Genomic DNA, 19,058 nt, shown 5'->3' on the forward strand with positions numbered 1-19,058 from the left:
ATCCAGTATGCCATCAAAGAATAGCTAGTAATGAATCTGGGTTCGGCCCATCATCTAGTTATCCCCTTTCAGACCATAATTTCCAGAGTAGTAAAGAGAGCTTGTGAAGGCAAGATAGACTCTTGATATAGCATTTCACCACAAGATACTTTTCTCTTATTAAGAGGTCTCACTGGGTTTTTGGCTTACATAAGGTGATTCGGACAAATTTATTACACCCGTCCGTTAACTGCTCCCGAGCCAGAGGCATTAGCGGCAACAATCTCCAAATCCGACCGTGCGTTGCTTTGTTCATCGATGTTTCCGCTTTGATTAACTGGTGGTTCTTGTTCTCCAGCTGAAGGGGGCTTGTAGTCTTTCCTTTTACCCCATACAACGAAGTATAAGCCCACAATTATGACCATAGCTCCGATCACCCTTCATAAATGTAGGGTAGTTGTAATTTCGTGTTGATATATATATATAGAGCTATGTGTAGAAAAGCACAGTGAGGATTTGATTTGAGTAGTTACCTTCCTAGGTACAACTTCTCAGCCAAAATGAAGGAACTGAGAATAGCAACAAGGATCATGCTTAGTGGGCTAAATGCAGTCACAAAAACGGGGCCTCTTTCTTTCATTACTACTCCTTGGACATAATAGGCAATCCCTGAACAGAATATCCCCTGCAAGATCAATGATAAGATACTTGGATTAGTATGTTTATAGACAAACCAATTTATGCCCTGCAAAAAAGAAACTTGATGCAAATGTAATATACTAACTGAGTTACTATAGATGATCCTTTCTTGCCATTGTCGTTTTGTTATCGACAAATAACTTCATGATGTGTATTGTGCAGGCAAGAAAGTTGACAAACTAGAATTGTCGGCAGGTAGATGCTCCGATTGAGGATAATTTAGTTGTCGTGCTCGACACTTACACGTGTTGAAACTAATTTAACGTTATCTTAGTTCAAATCAGATATTGTCGAGCTATAAAGTCTCAATCTGGATATTTGGCTTTTTATATTGTGTCCCACTTTACATATACAAGCCTATGTATAAAACTATAAATGTATAAAGGAGGGTTTTATAAACCTGACGTGTATATATAAAGTGCAATATAAGACTTAACTCTAAATTTAAAATAAAAGATTCGAGCTAATACAGTGTTGTCTGACGTAAATATTCAGAAACTAAGTTATTCTTTTGCATGTAATTGTCTTACACTGTAAGCAGCTGCAAAGAACCTAATATCCCATTTCAGGGACCATGCTGTTGCATTTCCCTTCTCCATTATTAACGCGACTATCGCTCCTTCCACCGTTCCCATCAGGCATATCCAAGCAGTCAGAGAGAGCTCAGCAGGATACGTTTGTAACGTGATTACCTAGTCATGCACACAAAAAATGGTTACAGTTTTCGTTATGAACCAATTATCCTATCTTGTGTATAGAAACCTTGATAATCTTTTTCTACCTGCAAGATCATGAAGCAAGCCCAGCTGAAGCATCCGATGATGATCATGACAGCACCCTTAATTGAATGCTGAAGATCTATTTCACCTTGGTGATTTCCATGCTTGCTTCCTTCTTTTGTCCACGGCAGAGGAATATCCGGGCCTCGTACTAGGGTCATGATCATCGCTCCAGCAACCGTAGCCAATGTTCCGACTATCTTGGCTTGGCTGTGAGTGCTCTTTAACTTCACCTTCTCGAGCCTAAGACAGTGTACTCAGCAATTTTTTAGCAAATTATTATGTCTCCGAATTCATATATATAGATATCATCATGCAGTAAATGTATAGCTCCTTAGTCCAAAGATGTAACCCCAGCGGACGTCAAGAGTCGAGACAAACTGAAAAAAGAAACAACTTTAATTCTTCACCTGAAGAAGCATGCCATGAGGAACGTGATGGCGGGAAGAACGTTTGCCATAGCAGCTGTAAACGTTGCAGTGGTGTGTTTCATCCCCAAGAAGTAGAAATTTTGGTCTATAATTGGCCTGTTAATAGTTGGGAAAACTCAAAGTTCATAGTAAACTAACTACTATAATCTGACACAATTTTCATAGACGTGAATTTAGTTACATATATGGAACTTACTCCAACAGGCTGAGAAGCAAAATCTTCCAAAATATAGAAAAATTCATCCTTGGCCTAATTTTCCTGTGGCAAAAATATTGATAAATTCACTAGTACTGGACTTTAGTGAATGTCAAAAGCACACAAAAACAGTTCCAACCCTGTATTATTCCAAATTGGTACGTATTTCATCTTCTGATCCACTTAACAAATACACACTAGTTATACAAAAATCGATATCAACGATGTCTATGTAAAGTGGAAGTGAAGACGTCCATCAATTTAAAATAAATTATCCAAACTGCACAAGCACAGACACTCATGCAACCAATACACACACAAATATGCATGAAAGTAATAGGAAGGAAACGAGATTCGACTTGTCAAAAGCAAAGGCAAACGGGGATATGAAAATGGTGGCTATGGCATGGCGGTAGACAACGAGCACATAGGTGCTCATGCCCTGGTTCATTGCAGCTTTAGAAATGATATCCATGCCGGCCACCCCTGCCTGCAGAAAAACTACACACAAGAATGGCTTTGCCTTCCTAAATAGATGCCAAAATCGCTCTCTTGCTGCTTGAATCCTCATTTCTTGTTCCCAAATGGACACCTATTTTGAACCCATTATTTGCATTAGCAGGATCAACAAAAATAATAACTAAAAAACTGAGAAAAAAGAAGAAAAATATAGCAAGAAATTTGTATAATCAATAAGAAAAACCATGCTATAACTCTAGATTACTTCAAAACAAAAACCCTACATCCAAAACCCTTCAAAACAAAGGGAAAATACACAAATGACTCCCTGAAACGCCAGCAGCATTCTGTCACCTTTAACTTAAATTATACAAAATGTTCATTATTAACTATATATAACCTCCAATTTCCTGTTCAAACAACATCACCTCCCAATACACCACATTCTTTTTCTTCTTTTCTTTTTTATATTTTTCCCCTAAAAAAAAGAACATTTATAACACCACTAATTAATGGGAATCAGAAGCTAATACAGATGCTTTAAAATAATAAAGCTCAAGAACTTGTTCTTTAAGTATACAAGAAATTTACCTCAAACTCTTTCCCAAAAAAGGCCTATCTGTTTCTGGAATATTTTTCTTCGCAGTCACTGCATTTGTTCTTTGATTTGTCAAGTGTGTGTTTGTGTGTGTGTTTAAAAAGCAGAGATCAGTTACAATTCAGCATATGTATGTGGGATTAGAGGTGACAAGTGGTGGTTTAAAGCAGCCATCTGGCTTTGGCTTCTTTTGCATGCTTTGTGTTTCTCTTTTTACCCTCCCTCTCTCAACAAATTTCTCACTAATAACAATGCACCTAACTTGTATTTACTACCATAGAGGCTACCAGCTACACTGTCCTATTGGCTGATTTCAGAAAGTGAAAAGGGACTTCCTTCCCACTGTCACATTGGACCAAATTAATCTTCCATGAAAGTTGGGGTGAAAACTGAAAAAAAATATAAAAAGTTTGTAAAGGGAAGTTTTAATAATCATTTGGATAAATGTCAGAGGCCTTTTCCACAAAGTTGGAACTTTGGAAGAATTACTGCGGTACATTTTGGGGTTTTTATAATGTGATTTAATCTATCGACCATTTAGCTGAGTTGTCCTCAGCTTTAAAAAAGAGTGAGAGGGATTTGATTCAAACTTAAGTTTTCCTTTTTCACCCGTATACTCAATTTATCGAAATATTAATATAAATTATGGTTGATATCTCAAAAAAGAATTTAGGTACTTTACAGGTTAGGATAAGTATGTTTCAGCTTTTTTAGAAAAATAATCAAATTATGTATATTGTTTTAATATTTTGAAATATTACATAATACTTGCTGCAAGTCAAAATAATAGCTGGAAAGAGCAAAATACATTTTTATCAATTACATAACAACTCAAAAAATACCAAAAAAAAAAGAAAAATTCATTCCCAATTAAAAAGAAAAATATATTAAATCATTCACAACTCAACAAATTTTTTTCTCAATTTTTTCTTTCCTCTGAAATGTATATATACGCTCTCACATACAAGCAGCATACGGACAACAACACAATAGACACAAATATACACACAGCAAATTTAAGTTTATATATATATTGCATTACTAGATAAACTTAATTGAAATTTTAAATTTATAAAAATATAATATAATATACAGAACAGTATATGCGTCCCAAGAGATACATCAAATTGTCAATTAAAAATTTAAAAATCTATTACAACGGGCTCCCTTAAGATTTCTCAAAATTATAAATACCTCATCGTTGTTTGAAAAATTATAAATGACTCATTAACATTACAAATATCCTAACAAATACCTTCTTGTGACAACCCATTATAGAGAATATTTATTATGGTATTTATGATTTCAAAAGATATTTATAATTTTTTAAGTAATAAAAAGATATTTATAATTATGACGAAATATAGGAAGCAAATATCAGTTACAGACCAAAAGATGTTGAAAGCAGTGGCCAATACTGGACAAAGTATAAGGACAAGAGGTGATAGTATAATAATTATCTGAAGTACGAGAAGAATTTGCATAACTTGACAACTCTTCAAGGAATGTGAACGTAATTGTCCCCTACAATAATATTCATGTGGGAAGATTTCTAAAGATCTTCAAGCAAATGCAGCCAAGTGCAAAGGCTTAGCCTGGTTTTTGCAGATGTTAGGAAATTGAAAGCAGGAACATAACCACAGACCATGCATGAAAATGAAATCACTTTTGCCACTTTGGAGGGAATTAGAACAATCCATTTAGACAACCATAAACAGAGCTTCATCTTTATACTCAAATTGTAAAGAAAAGAAAGTAATTTCTGAGAACTGCTCCAGTCAGTACATAAGAAATATTTATATATTAATTAATTCATCCAATAAAGATTTGTCAAGAGAACACAATTCTAAAAATAATTAGGGGGATAACAATACATGCAACACTGATATGGTCATAAGAAGGCTAGTTCCTCTATCAAAATGGTCAACTCAAGGATGCATCACGCAGTCCTATCTTCAATTCAGGATGGGTTTGATTATTAGCCACAGCAAGATGATTTTGGAGCAGTCTGGCCAGCCCCTGCTGCCTGGTCCGCTGGGGTAATCTTTATGGTTTGCGGCTATCATATTTGAGCATAAACAATAGGTCAGTCTCGAAATAGCACCCCTACAGAGAAATTGATAAACACACAGGTATAAAGCAACACTTGATACCTCGGCCCTTGAATCAGTTTCAGCGAGTCTTTGCTTTATGTCCCTGGCTATTGAGAAGAAAACCTCCTCCACATTCATGTTTGTTTTAGCACTCTGTTGAGCATTATGTCATTTAGACTGAATCATTCGGTATAAAATCCAAAACGTAATAGTGCTACTTACTGTCTCGAAGAATTTGATCCCATATTCATCAGCGAGAGCTTGACCCTTAGAGGTCGGAACAGCCTACAGAGGTTTGAGAGTTTTGACTCAAAATTGTGCAAAGACAAGCTAAACTACAGGATAAAGGACACTGTGAATAACATGCCAGTCCAGATATCATACTGGTAGTGAATGCAGATGGCTTTCCATCACTATTCATTTGACATTCCAATACTTAGAAATTTCAGAATGTCACATGCCAACGGACTTATTTCCATGAAATACATGCATGTTCAATTACAAGTTTATCAAGGTGTAGATGTACCCCAGTGGAGTTACATCACAACGGAGATGCACAGGCAAGCATACTTGGAGAGATTAACAGATATAGAAACAGAGAGGAAGAGATAGCAGACCCTTTTACTTTCATCCATATCAGCCTTGTTGCCCACCAATATCTTGTTCACATTGTCAGAGGCATGTTGTTCGATGTTTCTGATCCAATTCCTAATGTCTACAAAATGATGTCGTCAATTTTGACAATTAAATAACAAACTGTAACATAAGAGACAATTGTACAATCAGAAAGTTATTGATACATATGTAAGACATTACTAAATGTAAAAGAGAAAACGAATCCGAAAATGCAAACAATGCAAATAATTTAAGCACGAAATTAGAAAATTAAGAATGAAGAATAATTACTGTTGAAAGATGACTCGTCAGTAACATCGTAGACCAGCAATATGCCCATTGCACCACGGTAGTAGGCTGCAAAAAAATAGTTACTTCGGCAAAAAGCACAGAAAGTTCAAGATAGAACAACAGTGCTTTGGGCAAATCTAGAAGGCTAGACACAGATAGAGAAGATAAACCAATGTAATGTACTAAAAGCATCCTAAATGAACTCATCTCTATTAAATCATGTATGAGAAGATGAGAAAACACCAAAACAAAATGAGATACTATTAAAGGAAATTTGGATAGCTGTCTCACAAATGAAAATGACACATGTGCTTTTTGGTCTATCAGACTGTTATAAAGAATTGACTGGTTCCAATTTACCAAACAAAACGAGCACTGCTTCTTAGAACTGCCTTCTGTAAATACTCATCCTACCAAATAGGCCTTAAGGACTTCTAAGAATCAAAATATGAAGCAATTTTCTTTATATTAATTCAAAGCACCTGTAGCTCATTGCAAACAAACTCCTCTGAGTCTACTTCCTTCTCATATGGCAAATGGCACGTCACAGTTCTAAAATTACTACATAACATTTGAAAACACATCCTGATAGTGACACTTTGCAGAAAAAACAAACTGCAGTCAAAATGAATTACTGCAGCAGATTCAAGCATCAGTCAAACACATACCAGTTGTGATGGTGCGGAACCGCTCTTGTCCTGCAGTATCCCAAATCTGCAGCTTGATTCTTTTCCCATCAAGCTCTATAGTCCTTATCTTGAAATCAATCCTGCATGGAAAAACAAGATCAGATAAGGTAGGCACAATAAGGATGAAATGCTAAGAGGATTGAGGTATCTATAATTTAACATAACCGACCCAATGGTGGTAATGAAACTGGTGGTGAAAGAACCATCAGAAAATCGTAAAAGAAGGCAACTCTTACCCACACCTGAAGAAAAAAAACAACAAAACAATGATATTCAGCCCAATCATGTCAAAGGAATGTTCCAAACAAAGAAACCAATCAAAATTCAGAGTATAACTGAAATAGAAGTTTTGTATAGTTCCACACAAAAGAATTGTTCATCCAACCAAAGAGAAATTCACACAGTTCCAACATTTTTCTGTGAAACACTATCAGCTGCCCTTTGTGAAAATGATATAGTCTCTACAGTTATGAGAGGATCAGCCAACAAAGAGTGACATTGACAGCATAGATGCTTGGATTATCCAATATTATACAGGTTTCATCCATTCCTGAGTTAAAAATTGACTAGATCATAAAATCGTAATATGATGCATGGCCTGGGCACCAATTCTAGACAACATTGTGCATTGTTAACTCATACTACAGTACATATACTAAATCACAGATAGCTTACGTTCCTCTGACTCATTATCCTCAAACCTCTTGTGGATTAGAAAGCCAACTGAAAGTTCAGTTATTCAACTTATTCTTCAGAAAACTAAACTCTCATCTAATGCCCAATATTTAGTTATTCAAAGTTCAAAATTTAACCATATTTTACAAAACTCATTTTATATCCCACAGACACACGACACCATGCCATGGAGTATTTCACGTTTCCCATCATATTACCTAGCCGAATGAGGTTTTAACAGCTGTAGCATACATTCATAAGGGGAGCCAGTAAATCGTTAAAATAAAAATTCCATTCTCCACCACGGAAAACCCCCATCAAGTGAACAAACAAAAAGATCATAAATATTCCACTCAAAGAAAAATCAAAACCATAAACGGCGCCATAACAACATAACCATTACGCATCACAATGCAGCTGATTCCATACCAAAATACATAAGCTGATCCACATATTTCGTATATAAAAGCAGAAAAATACTTTGATTAAACAAAACAAAAAAACTGTAAAAATAGATAGAATTGAGTGAAAAACACACACCGCTGTCGCCGATCAAAAGCAGTTTGATGAGAAAATCATAATCGGCTCGAGCTCTGGCGGGCGGAGCAGCCATCTGATTTGCTTTTCTTTTGCAATCTTCTTCCCACAAAGCAAACCCTAACAGCAAAAGATGGCGCTTACTTACTTACAATCAGACAACGAAACAATGAGACAGCATCAGGAATTTGAAATTCGAAAAATGATTATAAAGGAGAATTTTAGAGAGAGAAAAGGCAGGTAAATTACCAGATCGCAGGAAAGAGAGAAAAGAGGGATCTAATAAATGAGGAATGAGGTAAAAAGAGGAGGGAAGGGAAGCGTCCGTGGGACGTCAGCAGCGGTCGGTTGATGAAATCTGTATTTTGCTTCTTTATTATTATTTTTATAATAAATCAATGAGAGAGGGGGGGTACTTAAGTTTGTCTGGGAAGGAGTCAATAAATTATGATTGGAATTTCAATAATCCAAAATTTGTGAACCTTATTTTTCTTTTAATTCATAAATGTAGAATAATAAATAAGATTATTTTAAATTTCAATAATTCAAATTGAAATTATTTTTATTTTAATTTCTTGTATCCGTCTTTGAGTCCATATAATAAATAATTTTTTATATTTTAAAATATATTATAAATAAATATAATATATATATATAAATTAACAAATCAAATTTTAAAAAAAACAGAAAATCAATTTAAAAATATTATCGACACAACAAAAAAATAGATATTGTAATGTTAGAATGACGTGGGACCACTTTCTCTCTCAAAAAAAAAAAAGAACAATGTGGGGTCAACTTTTTTTAAAAAAAATAATTATAATTAATTTTTATAATTATCTAATTAGAAGTATAGTCGTCATATATAAAAATGGGTGTTGGCTGTGTTACTAACTACCGTTTTATGAGTGTAAAATAATTTATTTTTATAAATCAATATATTACAATTAAAAAAAATATTTTGTCAATTAATATAAAATTTAAAAAGTTAAATAAATTAGTTATACTATTAGTTAAAGGAGATTTTTTATTTCACAAAAGATTGGTATGGTTTGATATGTTAAGAGAAAAAAAAACTAAATAAAATTAAAGATTTTTCTATTATTATTACTGAACATATATTGGGGGAAAAAAAAAACAAAAATATGTGAACCAAGAGATAGAGAAAATCAGAATGCAACTGTGGCAAGAGGCATCATGGATTAATAATTAGCAGGCTGGAATATATTAAATGCAAAGGAAAATATTCTCAGCTTAAACATCATCAGACATCGCATAGAGCCGTTAAAAACTTCCGGTATGGATTCACTCGTGTGGTTGTCAACAATTCAAAATAAATATTTATTAAAAAGTTATTTTTTAATTATAACCATTAATTTTAAATCGTTTAAATTAAATGAATAACTATGAACTATATCACAAACCTCAAGATAATTAATATGTGAAAATGTATAATTATAATTTGATTAAAAAGAATTTATTTAAATTATAATAAATTAATAATTAATTAATCGCGTGTGTGTATAGTATTTTTATTGTTATTGATAAATTTAGTAAATTTAAATTAATCAATAATTCATTTTAAAAAATATATTGACAAAAGCATTTGTATTGCTGGGTATTTCTAAGGCTAGAGGGGGGTGGGAACTGGAACTGGAAGCCTATAACAATCAAATAGCTGCTGAAGAGTCACAACGGGAGTCACAGTCAAATCAACATCTGCAATGAAAAGTCAGAGTCAGGCCCTTGACCCAATATTTTCAGAAAAAGCCCATTCTGGAGTCTGGACAATCGACCACTTACGACTTCGGTGCTCCATCCAGACTGGCGACTGCCCAAGAATTCGGGTGGAGCAATGGGGCTAAAACCAACCATCACCTGCCATGTGTTTGGGACCCGCCACGTTATATGCCAGCACGGAGGATCTTCTTATTCCATATGCCAAATTTATTCCGGAAAAGTAGAAATGAAAGACAGACGTGTCCCCTTTTCCTTTGCTTTGAGTATGCTCGTCTTTAAGTAGGAAACAGAGCGGGAACGCGTAACGTACCACCAGCGGTAGCTCAGACGCAACGACAGCTTTCCTTTACTCAACTCCTTCTTCTCTCTAGGGTTTTTCTCTCTCTAAAACTTTTCATTTCATTTTCTATAAATATCATCACCCGCCTTCATTTCTACGCTCTGTTGTTCTCTTCGAGATCTGAGCTTTTTCGTTTTCTCACCGGCGTTTTGTGAGCTCCGTTTTGCCTCCTTCACTAGTTTCAGGTGCGTTCTACGCTTCATTTTTCATTTATTTTTTGTTTGAGATCCGGGAGATTTTTGTGATTTTATCTGTATTTTAGGCTTTGTTGTTTTGTTTTAGTTCTATGTATGCATTCAGTGTTTTTTATGGACACGAACATTTTTACTTGATTTTGATGCATGTATGTTATGGATCTTTTGATATAGAACCTCTTTCACATGATAGATTTGCTGATCTTTTCCGATTTCGGCGCTTTGTGTTAAGTTTTATAAATATAGGTGCAGTTTTGTTTGATTTTAATGGAACTATTGATGCTGTTATTGGTTTATAATGAACTTGAATGTTTACGTTAAGCCATCAGGTTTTGGTATATGATGTATACGCTGTACACATAAAATTATTTTCTGTATGATCTCAGATACGATGTACGGACTTGATGTTTTATAAGTAAAACAAAAACATGCAGAAGATCTATTTCTCTTCGATCCATGGGTTGATACATCCATTAATTTATTTAATCAAGTTGCAGACCTTGTAATTACTTTCTTAAATCTTTTATTTTCCACTATAGATTAACCTTACCTGATATGTTGCCTGCAGTTATGGCTCCACCTATTGAGCCACCAAAAGAAGCCCCTGGCACTAAGAAGTCGTCACATCCGCCTCTTAATGAAAGGATACTCTCTTCCCTGTCCAGGAAAGCTGTTGCTGCTCATCCTTGGCATGATCTTGAGATAGGTATGTATATTTAATATCTACTTTCATCTTTAAAACATCAACTAGATCATTTGCATTTAATCCTTTGTTTTTCTCATTCTCCTATGCAGGACCTGGAGCACCAATAATTTTCAATTGTGTAAGAATATTTTAGTTTGTATAGCCTTTTCATTTGCTTGACTAGTTAAAATTTGCACTGAATTCAGATGTTAAATTCAATGCTGAAGTAAAATTTTATCAATCATTTAGTTGTAGCCTGAGTAACTATTCTTACTATAGCAAGTGATTCATCTTAGAACATTGCAATGAACTGTCATCACAAGACATTGCATGCAACTCCACTCAGAGAACTCATTTGATAATGTTCATCCGATTTTCTGTTTTCAGTTCCTGATTTGCAATTTTTCCAACCAAGAAAAGTATTTGTCTTCACAGCAGTTGTCAACTGCATGACTATTTATCAACTCTTCTTTTCATTTTCTAGTCAACTTCTTGTCAATCAGCTCTTTTGTTTTCTGTGATACTATACTTCCATTTCTGCCTTCAGGTCATCTAGTTGAATTTTGCCATTAGTGGCTGATTCCTTGACATCTCATCCCTCATTGATGCTTGTAACTTCTCTGCCTGTATTTCAATCCAATTTTGCATATTTATGTTCTTGTGATCATGTATGGCTGAATGTTCAATTTGTTTTTCTGCCCTTTTGTTAATTATATGTATAATACTCTTTTGGCATCTTGCCAAACTAAGACAATTGATTTTCTGTTGAAATCCTTTCAACCATTAAGTGTTAATTGATGGGATTGAAATTACATCAATAAGGATTCACCTTAATAAAGCTCATCCGTGTTTATAATGCTAGATATGATTGCATAGCATGAAAAGAGATTATGATTGCATAGCAGGAAAAAAAGTTTGTTATTAACACGTGAAATGAGCAATATATGGGTCGGTTGTTTTTATGCTGTCATATGAGGTTTCCTCCTGCACAGGCTTATAGCCCTGCTTGGCTTTTTCTTCCAGACTGCTCAATTTAATCTTCTCAAACGAACTAGCTTAATTAATCTCTGCAGGTGGTTGAAATAAGTAAGGGAAGCAAGGTGAAATATGAACTTGACAAGAACACAGGTCTAATCAAGGTATTAGGCTTTTAACTTCTACAGAAATTTGTGTTGGTTAGTTATGCAATACTAAATTATGATTGCACATGCAGGTCGATCGTGTTCTCTACTCATCTGTTGTGTACCCCCATAATTATGGCTTCATCCCTCGTACTCTCTGTGAGGACAGTGACCCAATGGATGTATTGGTCATTATGCAGGTACAATATTTTCCCCCCAAATACTTTGAGCACTTATAGATTCTAAAATTAGTTCTCTGATCCATATAGATGGGGAATAGCTTTCAATAAAATCTCCTTCTATGAAATTGAACTCCATGATTGTTCTTGTTTTGGAGAAATTAACTAAAATAGATGTATATTCTTATAAAGATCTGAAAAGCTATAGGTGTTACCCATTTGTGCAATCTGCTTTTTACTCAGACCGCACCATGACACTTACAGCATGCAAGTTAAAATGTACATGGTGACGTATGCTAGTGCTTTGGGCATTTCTTCCTCATCTGTTTATATGTGAATATAAAATAATTATTTGGGACTAGGCGGATGTCAGGACCCAAGTTGTGGACAGAGTCTTCCTGCTTGCAAGGCCAAGGAATCTACATTTGAGCCTTCACAAAAAATAGTGTGCACCTATAACCAATTAAGTAGCGGTCATTGTCACAGAAATAAGCAACATATATATCTGAACTTGGATCTTTTCCTTAGATCAATAATGTAAATGTTAAGGTCTTTAATTTGTAAAGGAATCTTAAAGTTTTGTTCGGGTTAGTAGTGACATGAAATATGAAGGCATGAGCATTTTTCAGTAATTAATCTTTGGGTTTTGATGCCCAGTTTGTAATCTTTTGTGATGTACCAGCTAACTACTTAGATACTCGTCAGCATTTGAATGGTCCTAGTAAATTGGAAACTGTCATTTTCAATTTGAATTTCACAGGAATTGAGCTTAGCTTTTGTGTCTTTGGCTACATGATGTTCAGAATATTTTAGGCTTTCAAAGACAATGCTTTCTGGGAACAGTTTTTCTTGTCACTTAACTATCTCGACAAACATATTCAGGAACCAGTTCTTCCAGGCTGCTTTCTCAGGGCTAAAGCAATAGGGCTGATGCCCATGATTGATCAGGTATATACACATACATACATTTATATTACCTTTCATAATACAATGTAGCTCAAATAGTTGATTTGTTTGCGGGTGAACAGGGAGAGAAAGATGACAAGATAATTGCTGTCTGTGCTGATGATCCTGAATATCGTGACTATACTGACATTAAAGAGCTTCCTCCCCATCGCTTGGCTGAAATCCGCCGTTTCTTTGAAGATTGTATCCTTTGTTAAAGATTGCAAAGCTAGATTCTGATTTTTTACGCTGTACCTAAATGTCCCAGTTTCCTCACTACTGAACTGTCTTCTTTTTTCTCATCTACTTCATTTATATGTTATCTTACCTTAACAATTAAACAGACAAGAAAAATGAGAATAAGGATGTCGAAGTTGATGAGTTCCTTCCAGCCACAAAGGCCTATGAAGCAATCCAACGGTCCATGTAAGTGATTCCTTTTTTGTTTTAGATTATGCTGTAAAATGTACTGTGGAACTTCCTGAAACAGCAAACAACTTTATATAGTTCTGCTTCTGTAGGATGAAACATGCAAACTATGACTATATGAACCATTGTAACTTCAATAAACATAAGCTTTCTGTCATGGTACTTTTATCAAAGAGGCAAGCAAACAGGAAATCGCAGCATTACGTTTTCATTGAAAATAACCTTTGAGAAACCTTTATGCTACTGGATATATATCTTGTGTTTTTCTATTTTGCTGGTGGGTTTTTTTCTCTTTAGTTAATTAGTTTGTCTGAAGATTGGTTGGTGGTTATTGTTGTTTTTAATAGCTTGGATCATGAGAATTTCATAATCAACATATCATTCTGCTACACCTGGAAGATCCTGTATAATTTTGAAAACCCTGTATGCTTTCTTTCTTTGCTAGTATTCGCGATTTAAGGTGATGAGTTGTTCTCTTCAATTCTTGTCAGTTCTGCTTTTGAGCAAATAATTGTTCATAGATATTACATCATTCTGTAAACATATGGCTATACTGGTGTGCAGGGACCTGTATGCAAGCTATATTGTGGAGAACCTAAGGCGGTAGTTTGGTCAAAAGTCGCCGGGGTGTACTGCGTGTTGTCATGTGTTGTGCGTAATATTCAAATATTATGTAAAGTGATTGTATACAGATTAAGATAAAGACGAAAACTATTACTTTACTAGGTAGACTGGTTATAGATTTCAACTTAAGAAGGTAAAGCCCAAATATACCTCCGGCTGCGAATGTTGGTTGTGAACGCTTCTCAATCTCTTCTGGGGCAATCTGGCTAGTATAGCATTTCAGACAACTCCAGTTTTTAATCTATACTCAAGTTTGTTTCTCTTGCTTCACTATCTTTCTTCACTTTATTAGTCTTTTTGCTACATATGCATATTTGATCTATTTACCGATACTTTATTATTAAGGGAGAGAGCTTCTGGTGTCTCAAACTTTTTTGGTCTGTCATCTTATATTTTTATTATTATTTAATTGGATTTCTTTTTTTTTTATCCAACTTCCGACTTTCCCATGATTTTTTGGTAGTTTTTTTTTTTTTCATGCATCTTTTTCTCATCACTATTTTATATTGTTATCTTTTTTATTTTTTGTCCATCACTTTCTTATGAATATAATATTAATTTTATTTTTTATATACTTATTAAATAGTAAGAAAAATTATGAATAATATTAAAAAATTACGCACACATATAGAGTGTGCCATAAATAATCTATTAGTATTATACGATCTGCTTGTCTCGCCTTGATTAGTCAGACGGATCAATTTGATCCAATTGGATCTCCAAACCTGGAGTATAATAGAACAAATCCAGAAGAAATATTTAAATTTGTATTCAAATGCGGTCCTATCTCAAAACAATACAAAAAACAAAAGAATTGCAATTTTCTTTGCTTAAGTATAATTGGCTAGCATAATTGCACAAAGCTTTTTATTTTTTGAGGAATTACATTCATCAAACAAATAGATTTTCTTACTTAAAATTTATCAATATTGACTAAAAACTTGATTGAATGATTATTTATAAACATATATTTGGACTAAATTACCTTTAAGTGTAAAGATGCACTTCTTTACATACGATAGTGATTGTAAAAATGTATAAAAGTAATATGATCAAAAAATATTTGTATGATCTTTAATAAATAAATTGAAGATAAATATAAAATTTTTTAATATTAATAAATTCACTGAATTTTAATTAGTAATCTTACCAAACAAATATAAAAATAATAAGCGTAATTGTTTAAACTATAAAAAGTATATATATAATATATCAAATTTAAAAAAAAAATAGTGTAATAAATCTTAAAAATAAAAATCAAGTTCATGAAAATGCAGTCGAGATTTTTTTTCTTTTTTTTGTGATTAGTTGGAATAGGCAATCAAAAAGTTGATTGGACGGGTGTGTGTGCTTTATCCACTTCAGATTTTAAGAAATATGCTTACTCCATTGAAGTATAAAAAATTGTATGGCCCGAAATTTGAATACCATTTACCTAACTTGGTCCAGCTCAAAGCCTTCCAAGTTCCAACCTACAAGTCCCGATACCGATCGTCGTTCTCTCTGATTCTTTTCTTCTTTCTCGTCGCAACTAAAACCCTCCCAAAACCCCCCGTTGCAAGTTTCGATCCTCAACCATGAGTAATCGTAGCTCCTCCTCCACCTCCACCGCCACCCCCAACTTCGACAACCTCCTCCTCCAATCCCTCATGTCCCCTCTCCAACTGCGCCACCCCAACCCCCACGCTCCGCCACCCTTCTCCGCCGCTGAAGTCCTCGACGACCTCCACTTATTCGAAATGCTACATCACCTCTCCGATTCTGAGAAAGATAACTCTTCACTCTCTTCGCAAACTCAGCTGGCTAAAGAAGAATCCAAGCTTGAAAAAGAAATCGTGCGTATAATCCTCAGTGGCGAAACCGAAAAACTGAAACCTAATTCGAGTCAGGCTGTTAACATTGGGGAGCACCATATTTGCGTTGGGTTTCAAGAGGAAACCGGGTCGGAGTATCGTGTATGGGAGTGGCACGGGCATATTGTGTTGTTTGATGAGGTAACTGGGTACGCTATGGACTATATTTACGGGAATTATTTCGAGAGGGTTGCTGTGGCGAACAGGGAAATGAAGAAGGAAGACAGTGGTGTTGGTGGTGATGAAAAGGCGATCAAGGAGGAGAAGGTGGCGACTGCCGGGTTGAAAGAGTTGTTTGAATGTGGGGAAACGAGTAGCCGACAGATAATTCATCGCAGTTTACCAACAAATTCCGGGTCCCCAAGGTTTATGTAGAATGAGAAATCTTTGTCCTCTTTTGCAATTTTATTTATAACTATCTATATGTGCATAAACGATCTGATATTTTGTTTTTTGCCTCTGGCCTTGAAGTTTGCTGCTGGAAAATGCTTTTAGCTTGGTGTTTATTCTACATTGAGCTGTTTAGTACTCTGAGTTTTTGGATTTATGTACGTTGCTCTTTCGATTAGCTCTATAGCATTTTGCTACATTATCCTCTGTAGCATTTTATGGCAACAATTTAGTTTCATAGTTTTTGGAGAATGTTATTCTCCATAGATGATGTTTGGCTTTACCATATTGTTATATTTAGTGCAGCTTGCCTGTATTCATTAATGTTCTGATATTACAAGTAGATGTTTTATGCCTATAATATTATAAGCAATTATATATTACTGCAAGATCTGTGAAGTTCCATACTTGAAAGAGGGATGTATTTCGCTTATGGTTGGTAATGCATTCCATACCTTTTCAGATGTATCTTTCTTCTTCTTTCCTTGGTAACTTGATAAAAGTGATGAGCAAGTTATGGAGCATCGACGCAGGTTGATATCAGTCACTGCCTTAAGGAGTGGGAAAGTGAGTAAAAGAACCAATGGCTATGCCTATGCTTATATTCAGTTGTTAGTGAAGGAGGGAACATGGTGGATCTTTTTTAGTTCAAGAAAAAGCAACGGATGCCCCTCAGAGACCAACATGAGTAAGAATTGGTTCTAACAGGATCGTAGATCTTCTGATTTATGAGCCCCAGGTTCCCACAATACAAATACTTGTGCCAAATACAAAGGAGGTAAAAGATCAAGCAGAAGGTAATTTAACTTCCCAAACTTCAGCGTGGCTGACAACTGTTTAACAGGTACACGAGATGGAATGAAAACATAAGTGGTGGGACTGCAGCAGTTAGCAGACTCAAGTTTGGAGCTACTTATGGATTACATAGGTGTCATAGAAGAACTGATGTTCAGTCAGGACTTGGGACCCCATAGCTAATTGTCCTTTTTGATAGAATAGTCGTAAGAGCAAAATCGATGGAAATCAAGCATGAGATGTAAAACCCTCTACTAATAGAACATACCCTAGTTTTTGCAAATAGACCAGGAGTGTAATTATCCCTGAAAGAAAAGACATCCAGTTATGGATCTCATCCCCGTGCCTTGGTATAAACTGTAAGTACCTGCAGGTACTTGCTTAACTTTGTGGGTACGCATTCAGATTTTCAAGGTTTCCTTGAGATGGCTGGCCGGCCTATCATCCAAGACTACTTGTTTCATTGTAATGGAAAGTTCTAGTCTTGTACAATGAGATGCCCAAATCAGCAGAGAGACCATTCTCCGATACAAAAATAGGCACAAACTCAATGCCACTCGTTCCCATGACCAAGTTCTACGCCTTCTTATAGCCGTGCCCTGTTGCTACATTCATTTGATTGTTCCGTTTTGCTTATATTGCTTGGTTCTATTTAAGTTTTCAGAAAGCCAAAACTTCAAACTATCCATTCTTTTGCTAGACAAAATGGAAAACCATTACAGATAAAAGTTTCACGTAAATAGTGATTAATCCAATAAAAATCTCTAAATCCACTACATTTCCTTTCACGAAGTAACTGGATAATGCACGTAATATCAATATGAACGCTCGAATCTCTCCGATCAACGTCCAAAAAAGAAGGGGAAAAAAAAGGGAGACCCATTATCCTCTAAGAACTGGTGAATTTAGTTACCGCCTTGGTACCTTCAGAAACGGCGTGTTTTGCCAACTCACCAGGCAAAACCAGCCTCACCGCAGTCTGAATCTCGCGCGAGGTAATTGTTGGCTTCTTATTGTACCGGGCGAGGCGCGACGACTCCATCGCAAGCTTCTCGAAGATATCGTTAATGAAACTATTCATAATCCCCATAGCTTTGCTCGAGATGCCAATATCTGGATGCACCTGCTTCAGAACCTTGAATATGTATATCTTATAGGTCTCGGTGCTCTTCTTAATCTTCTTCTTCTTCTTGCCGTCGGCGGCGCCGCCTTCCTTTGGAATCCTCTTCTCCGCCTTAGGCGGCTTCTTCTCCGCCGAGGCGGGCTTCTTCTCCGCTGGTTTCTTCTCCGCCTTTGGCGCCATTAATTAGCAGGGAGAGAACGGAATTAACAAAAATTGGAACAATAACCAGTGATGGAATGCGTTTAAGACTTCGAGTTACGGGAGAAAAGTGGTGTGGGGGTGAGCTTATATAGAGTGAGAGCTGTGTTTTCATTGGTTCATTGGGGTTCGCATGGATCGCTGATGTGTCTACCTCCGATTAGGATTATTCCTCGGTCTAATAGACGGTTCAGATATCATCGATCGAACCACATATCTTCGGTTATGGTGAAGCAATTAATAAGCCCAAGATACAGTTGGGCTCGTTTCATGGGCCGCATGGCTCATAGTCCAACTCTCCATTTTTAATTTTAATATCAAAATCTGTTAAAATTATTGGCGCTTAATACATGTTCACATGTTTATATAATATTCTGAAATTCATAAATTGATACTGTAGA

General features: G+C 35.4%; 5 protein-coding genes across 6 annotated transcripts; 2 read left to right on the top strand and 3 right to left on the bottom strand.

Annotated features, from left to right (window-relative positions):
• Positions 1 to 101: 101 nt before the first annotated feature.
• Positions 102 to 3,278, bottom strand: LOC105161443 (WAT1-related protein At2g37460). Its single transcript, XM_088880473.1, has 8 exons — positions 3,135 to 3,278; positions 2,444 to 2,676; positions 2,085 to 2,147; positions 1,868 to 1,984; positions 1,460 to 1,700; positions 1,209 to 1,370; positions 513 to 664; positions 102 to 417 (listed from the first exon to the last, which is right to left on the bottom strand). The coding sequence occupies exons 2-8, from the start codon at positions 2,653 to 2,655 to the stop codon at positions 213 to 215; spliced, it is 1,152 nt and encodes a 383-aa protein (XP_088736599.1). The 5' UTR covers positions 2,656 to 2,676; positions 3,135 to 3,278; the 3' UTR covers positions 102 to 212.
• Positions 3,279 to 4,923: 1,645 nt separating this feature from the next.
• On the bottom strand, positions 4,924 to 8,427 carry LOC105161444 (ras-related protein RABE1c). 2 transcript variants are annotated; one of them, XM_088880753.1, is made up of 9 exons: positions 8,291 to 8,427; positions 8,045 to 8,188; positions 6,999 to 7,071; positions 6,809 to 6,909; positions 6,141 to 6,206; positions 5,852 to 5,949; positions 5,457 to 5,519; positions 5,295 to 5,387; positions 4,924 to 5,200 (listed from the first exon to the last, which is right to left on the bottom strand). In XM_088880753.1, exons 2-9 carry the CDS (start codon positions 8,115 to 8,117, stop codon positions 5,120 to 5,122), a joined length of 648 nt encoding a protein of 215 aa, XP_088736879.1. In that variant the 5' UTR covers positions 8,118 to 8,188; positions 8,291 to 8,427; the 3' UTR covers positions 4,924 to 5,119. The 2 variants fall into 2 exon arrangements, with proteins under 2 accessions (XP_088736879.1, XP_088736880.1); XM_088880754.1 differs by having other exon boundaries at positions 8,045 to 8,161; positions 8,291 to 8,425.
• A 1,608-nt stretch (positions 8,428 to 10,035) lies between these two features.
• LOC105161445 (soluble inorganic pyrophosphatase 4) lies at positions 10,036 to 14,568 on the top strand. The gene is made up of 9 exons (XM_011079137.3): positions 10,036 to 10,306; positions 10,884 to 11,021; positions 11,111 to 11,139; positions 12,074 to 12,139; positions 12,214 to 12,321; positions 13,183 to 13,248; positions 13,329 to 13,449; positions 13,590 to 13,671; positions 14,239 to 14,568. The coding sequence occupies exons 2-9, from the start codon at positions 10,886 to 10,888 to the stop codon at positions 14,279 to 14,281; spliced, it is 651 nt and encodes a 216-aa protein (XP_011077439.1). The 5' UTR covers positions 10,036 to 10,306; positions 10,884 to 10,885; the 3' UTR covers positions 14,282 to 14,568.
• Positions 14,569 to 15,612: 1,044 nt separating this feature from the next.
• LOC105161446 (uncharacterized) lies at positions 15,613 to 16,809 on the top strand. Its single transcript, XM_011079138.3, has one exon. It carries the CDS (start codon positions 15,876 to 15,878, stop codon positions 16,524 to 16,526), a length of 651 nt encoding a protein of 216 aa, XP_011077440.2. The 5' UTR covers positions 15,613 to 15,875; the 3' UTR covers positions 16,527 to 16,809.
• Positions 16,810 to 18,052: 1,243 nt separating this feature from the next.
• LOC105161447 (histone H2B.5) lies at positions 18,053 to 18,730 on the bottom strand. Its single transcript, XM_011079139.3, has one exon. It carries the CDS (start codon positions 18,637 to 18,639, stop codon positions 18,226 to 18,228), a length of 414 nt encoding a protein of 137 aa, XP_011077441.1. The 5' UTR covers positions 18,640 to 18,730; the 3' UTR covers positions 18,053 to 18,225.
• Positions 18,731 to 19,058: the final 328 nt, after the last annotated feature.

Source organism: Sesamum indicum, linkage group LG5 (genome assembly GCF_026168435.1).
Source record: "Sesamum indicum cultivar Baizhima isolate 11 linkage group LG5, ASM2616843v1, whole genome shotgun sequence".
Lineage (NCBI taxonomy): Eukaryota > Viridiplantae > Streptophyta > Magnoliopsida > Lamiales > Pedaliaceae > Sesamum > Sesamum indicum.

What these genes read in the sequence shown, in the direction of transcription:
- LOC105161443 (XM_088880473.1), bottom strand. Translation starts at nt 2,655, where the DNA reads ATGAGGATTCAAGCAGCAAGAGAGCGATTTTGGCATCTATTTAGGAAG. An exon ending in TTGCTTCTCAGCCTGTTGGA is followed by an intron (nt 1,985 to 2,084) that starts GTAAGTTCCATA and finishes AACTATTAACAG; the next exon opens with GCCAATTATAGACCAAAATT. An exon ending in CTCATGGCATGCTTCTTCAG is followed by an intron (nt 1,701 to 1,867) that starts GTGAAGAATTAA and finishes ACACTGTCTTAG; the next exon opens with GCTCGAGAAGGTGAAGTTAA.
- LOC105161444 (XM_088880753.1), bottom strand. Translation starts at nt 8,117, where the DNA reads ATGGCTGCTCCGCCCGCCAGAGCTCGAGCCGATTATGATTTTCTCATC. An exon ending in AGTTTCATTACCACCATTGG is followed by an intron (nt 6,910 to 6,998) that starts GTCGGTTATGTT and finishes TTTTCCATGCAG; the next exon opens with GATTGATTTCAAGATAAGGA. An exon ending in AAACTGATTCAAGGGCCGAG is followed by an intron (nt 5,201 to 5,294) that starts GTATCAAGTGTT and finishes CAAATATGATAG; the next exon opens with CCGCAAACCATAAAGATTAC.
- LOC105161445 (XM_011079137.3), top strand. Translation starts at nt 10,886, where the DNA reads ATGGCTCCACCTATTGAGCCACCAAAAGAAGCCCCTGGCACTAAGAAG. An exon ending in ATGTATTGGTCATTATGCAG is followed by an intron (nt 12,322 to 13,182) that starts GTACAATATTTT and finishes AAACATATTCAG; the next exon opens with GAACCAGTTCTTCCAGGCTG. An exon ending in CCGCCGTTTCTTTGAAGATT is followed by an intron (nt 13,450 to 13,589) that starts GTATCCTTTGTT and finishes ACAATTAAACAG; the next exon opens with ACAAGAAAAATGAGAATAAG.
- LOC105161446 (XM_011079138.3), top strand. Translation starts at nt 15,876, where the DNA reads ATGAGTAATCGTAGCTCCTCCTCCACCTCCACCGCCACCCCCAACTTC.
- LOC105161447 (XM_011079139.3), bottom strand. Translation starts at nt 18,639, where the DNA reads ATGGCGCCAAAGGCGGAGAAGAAACCAGCGGAGAAGAAGCCCGCCTCG.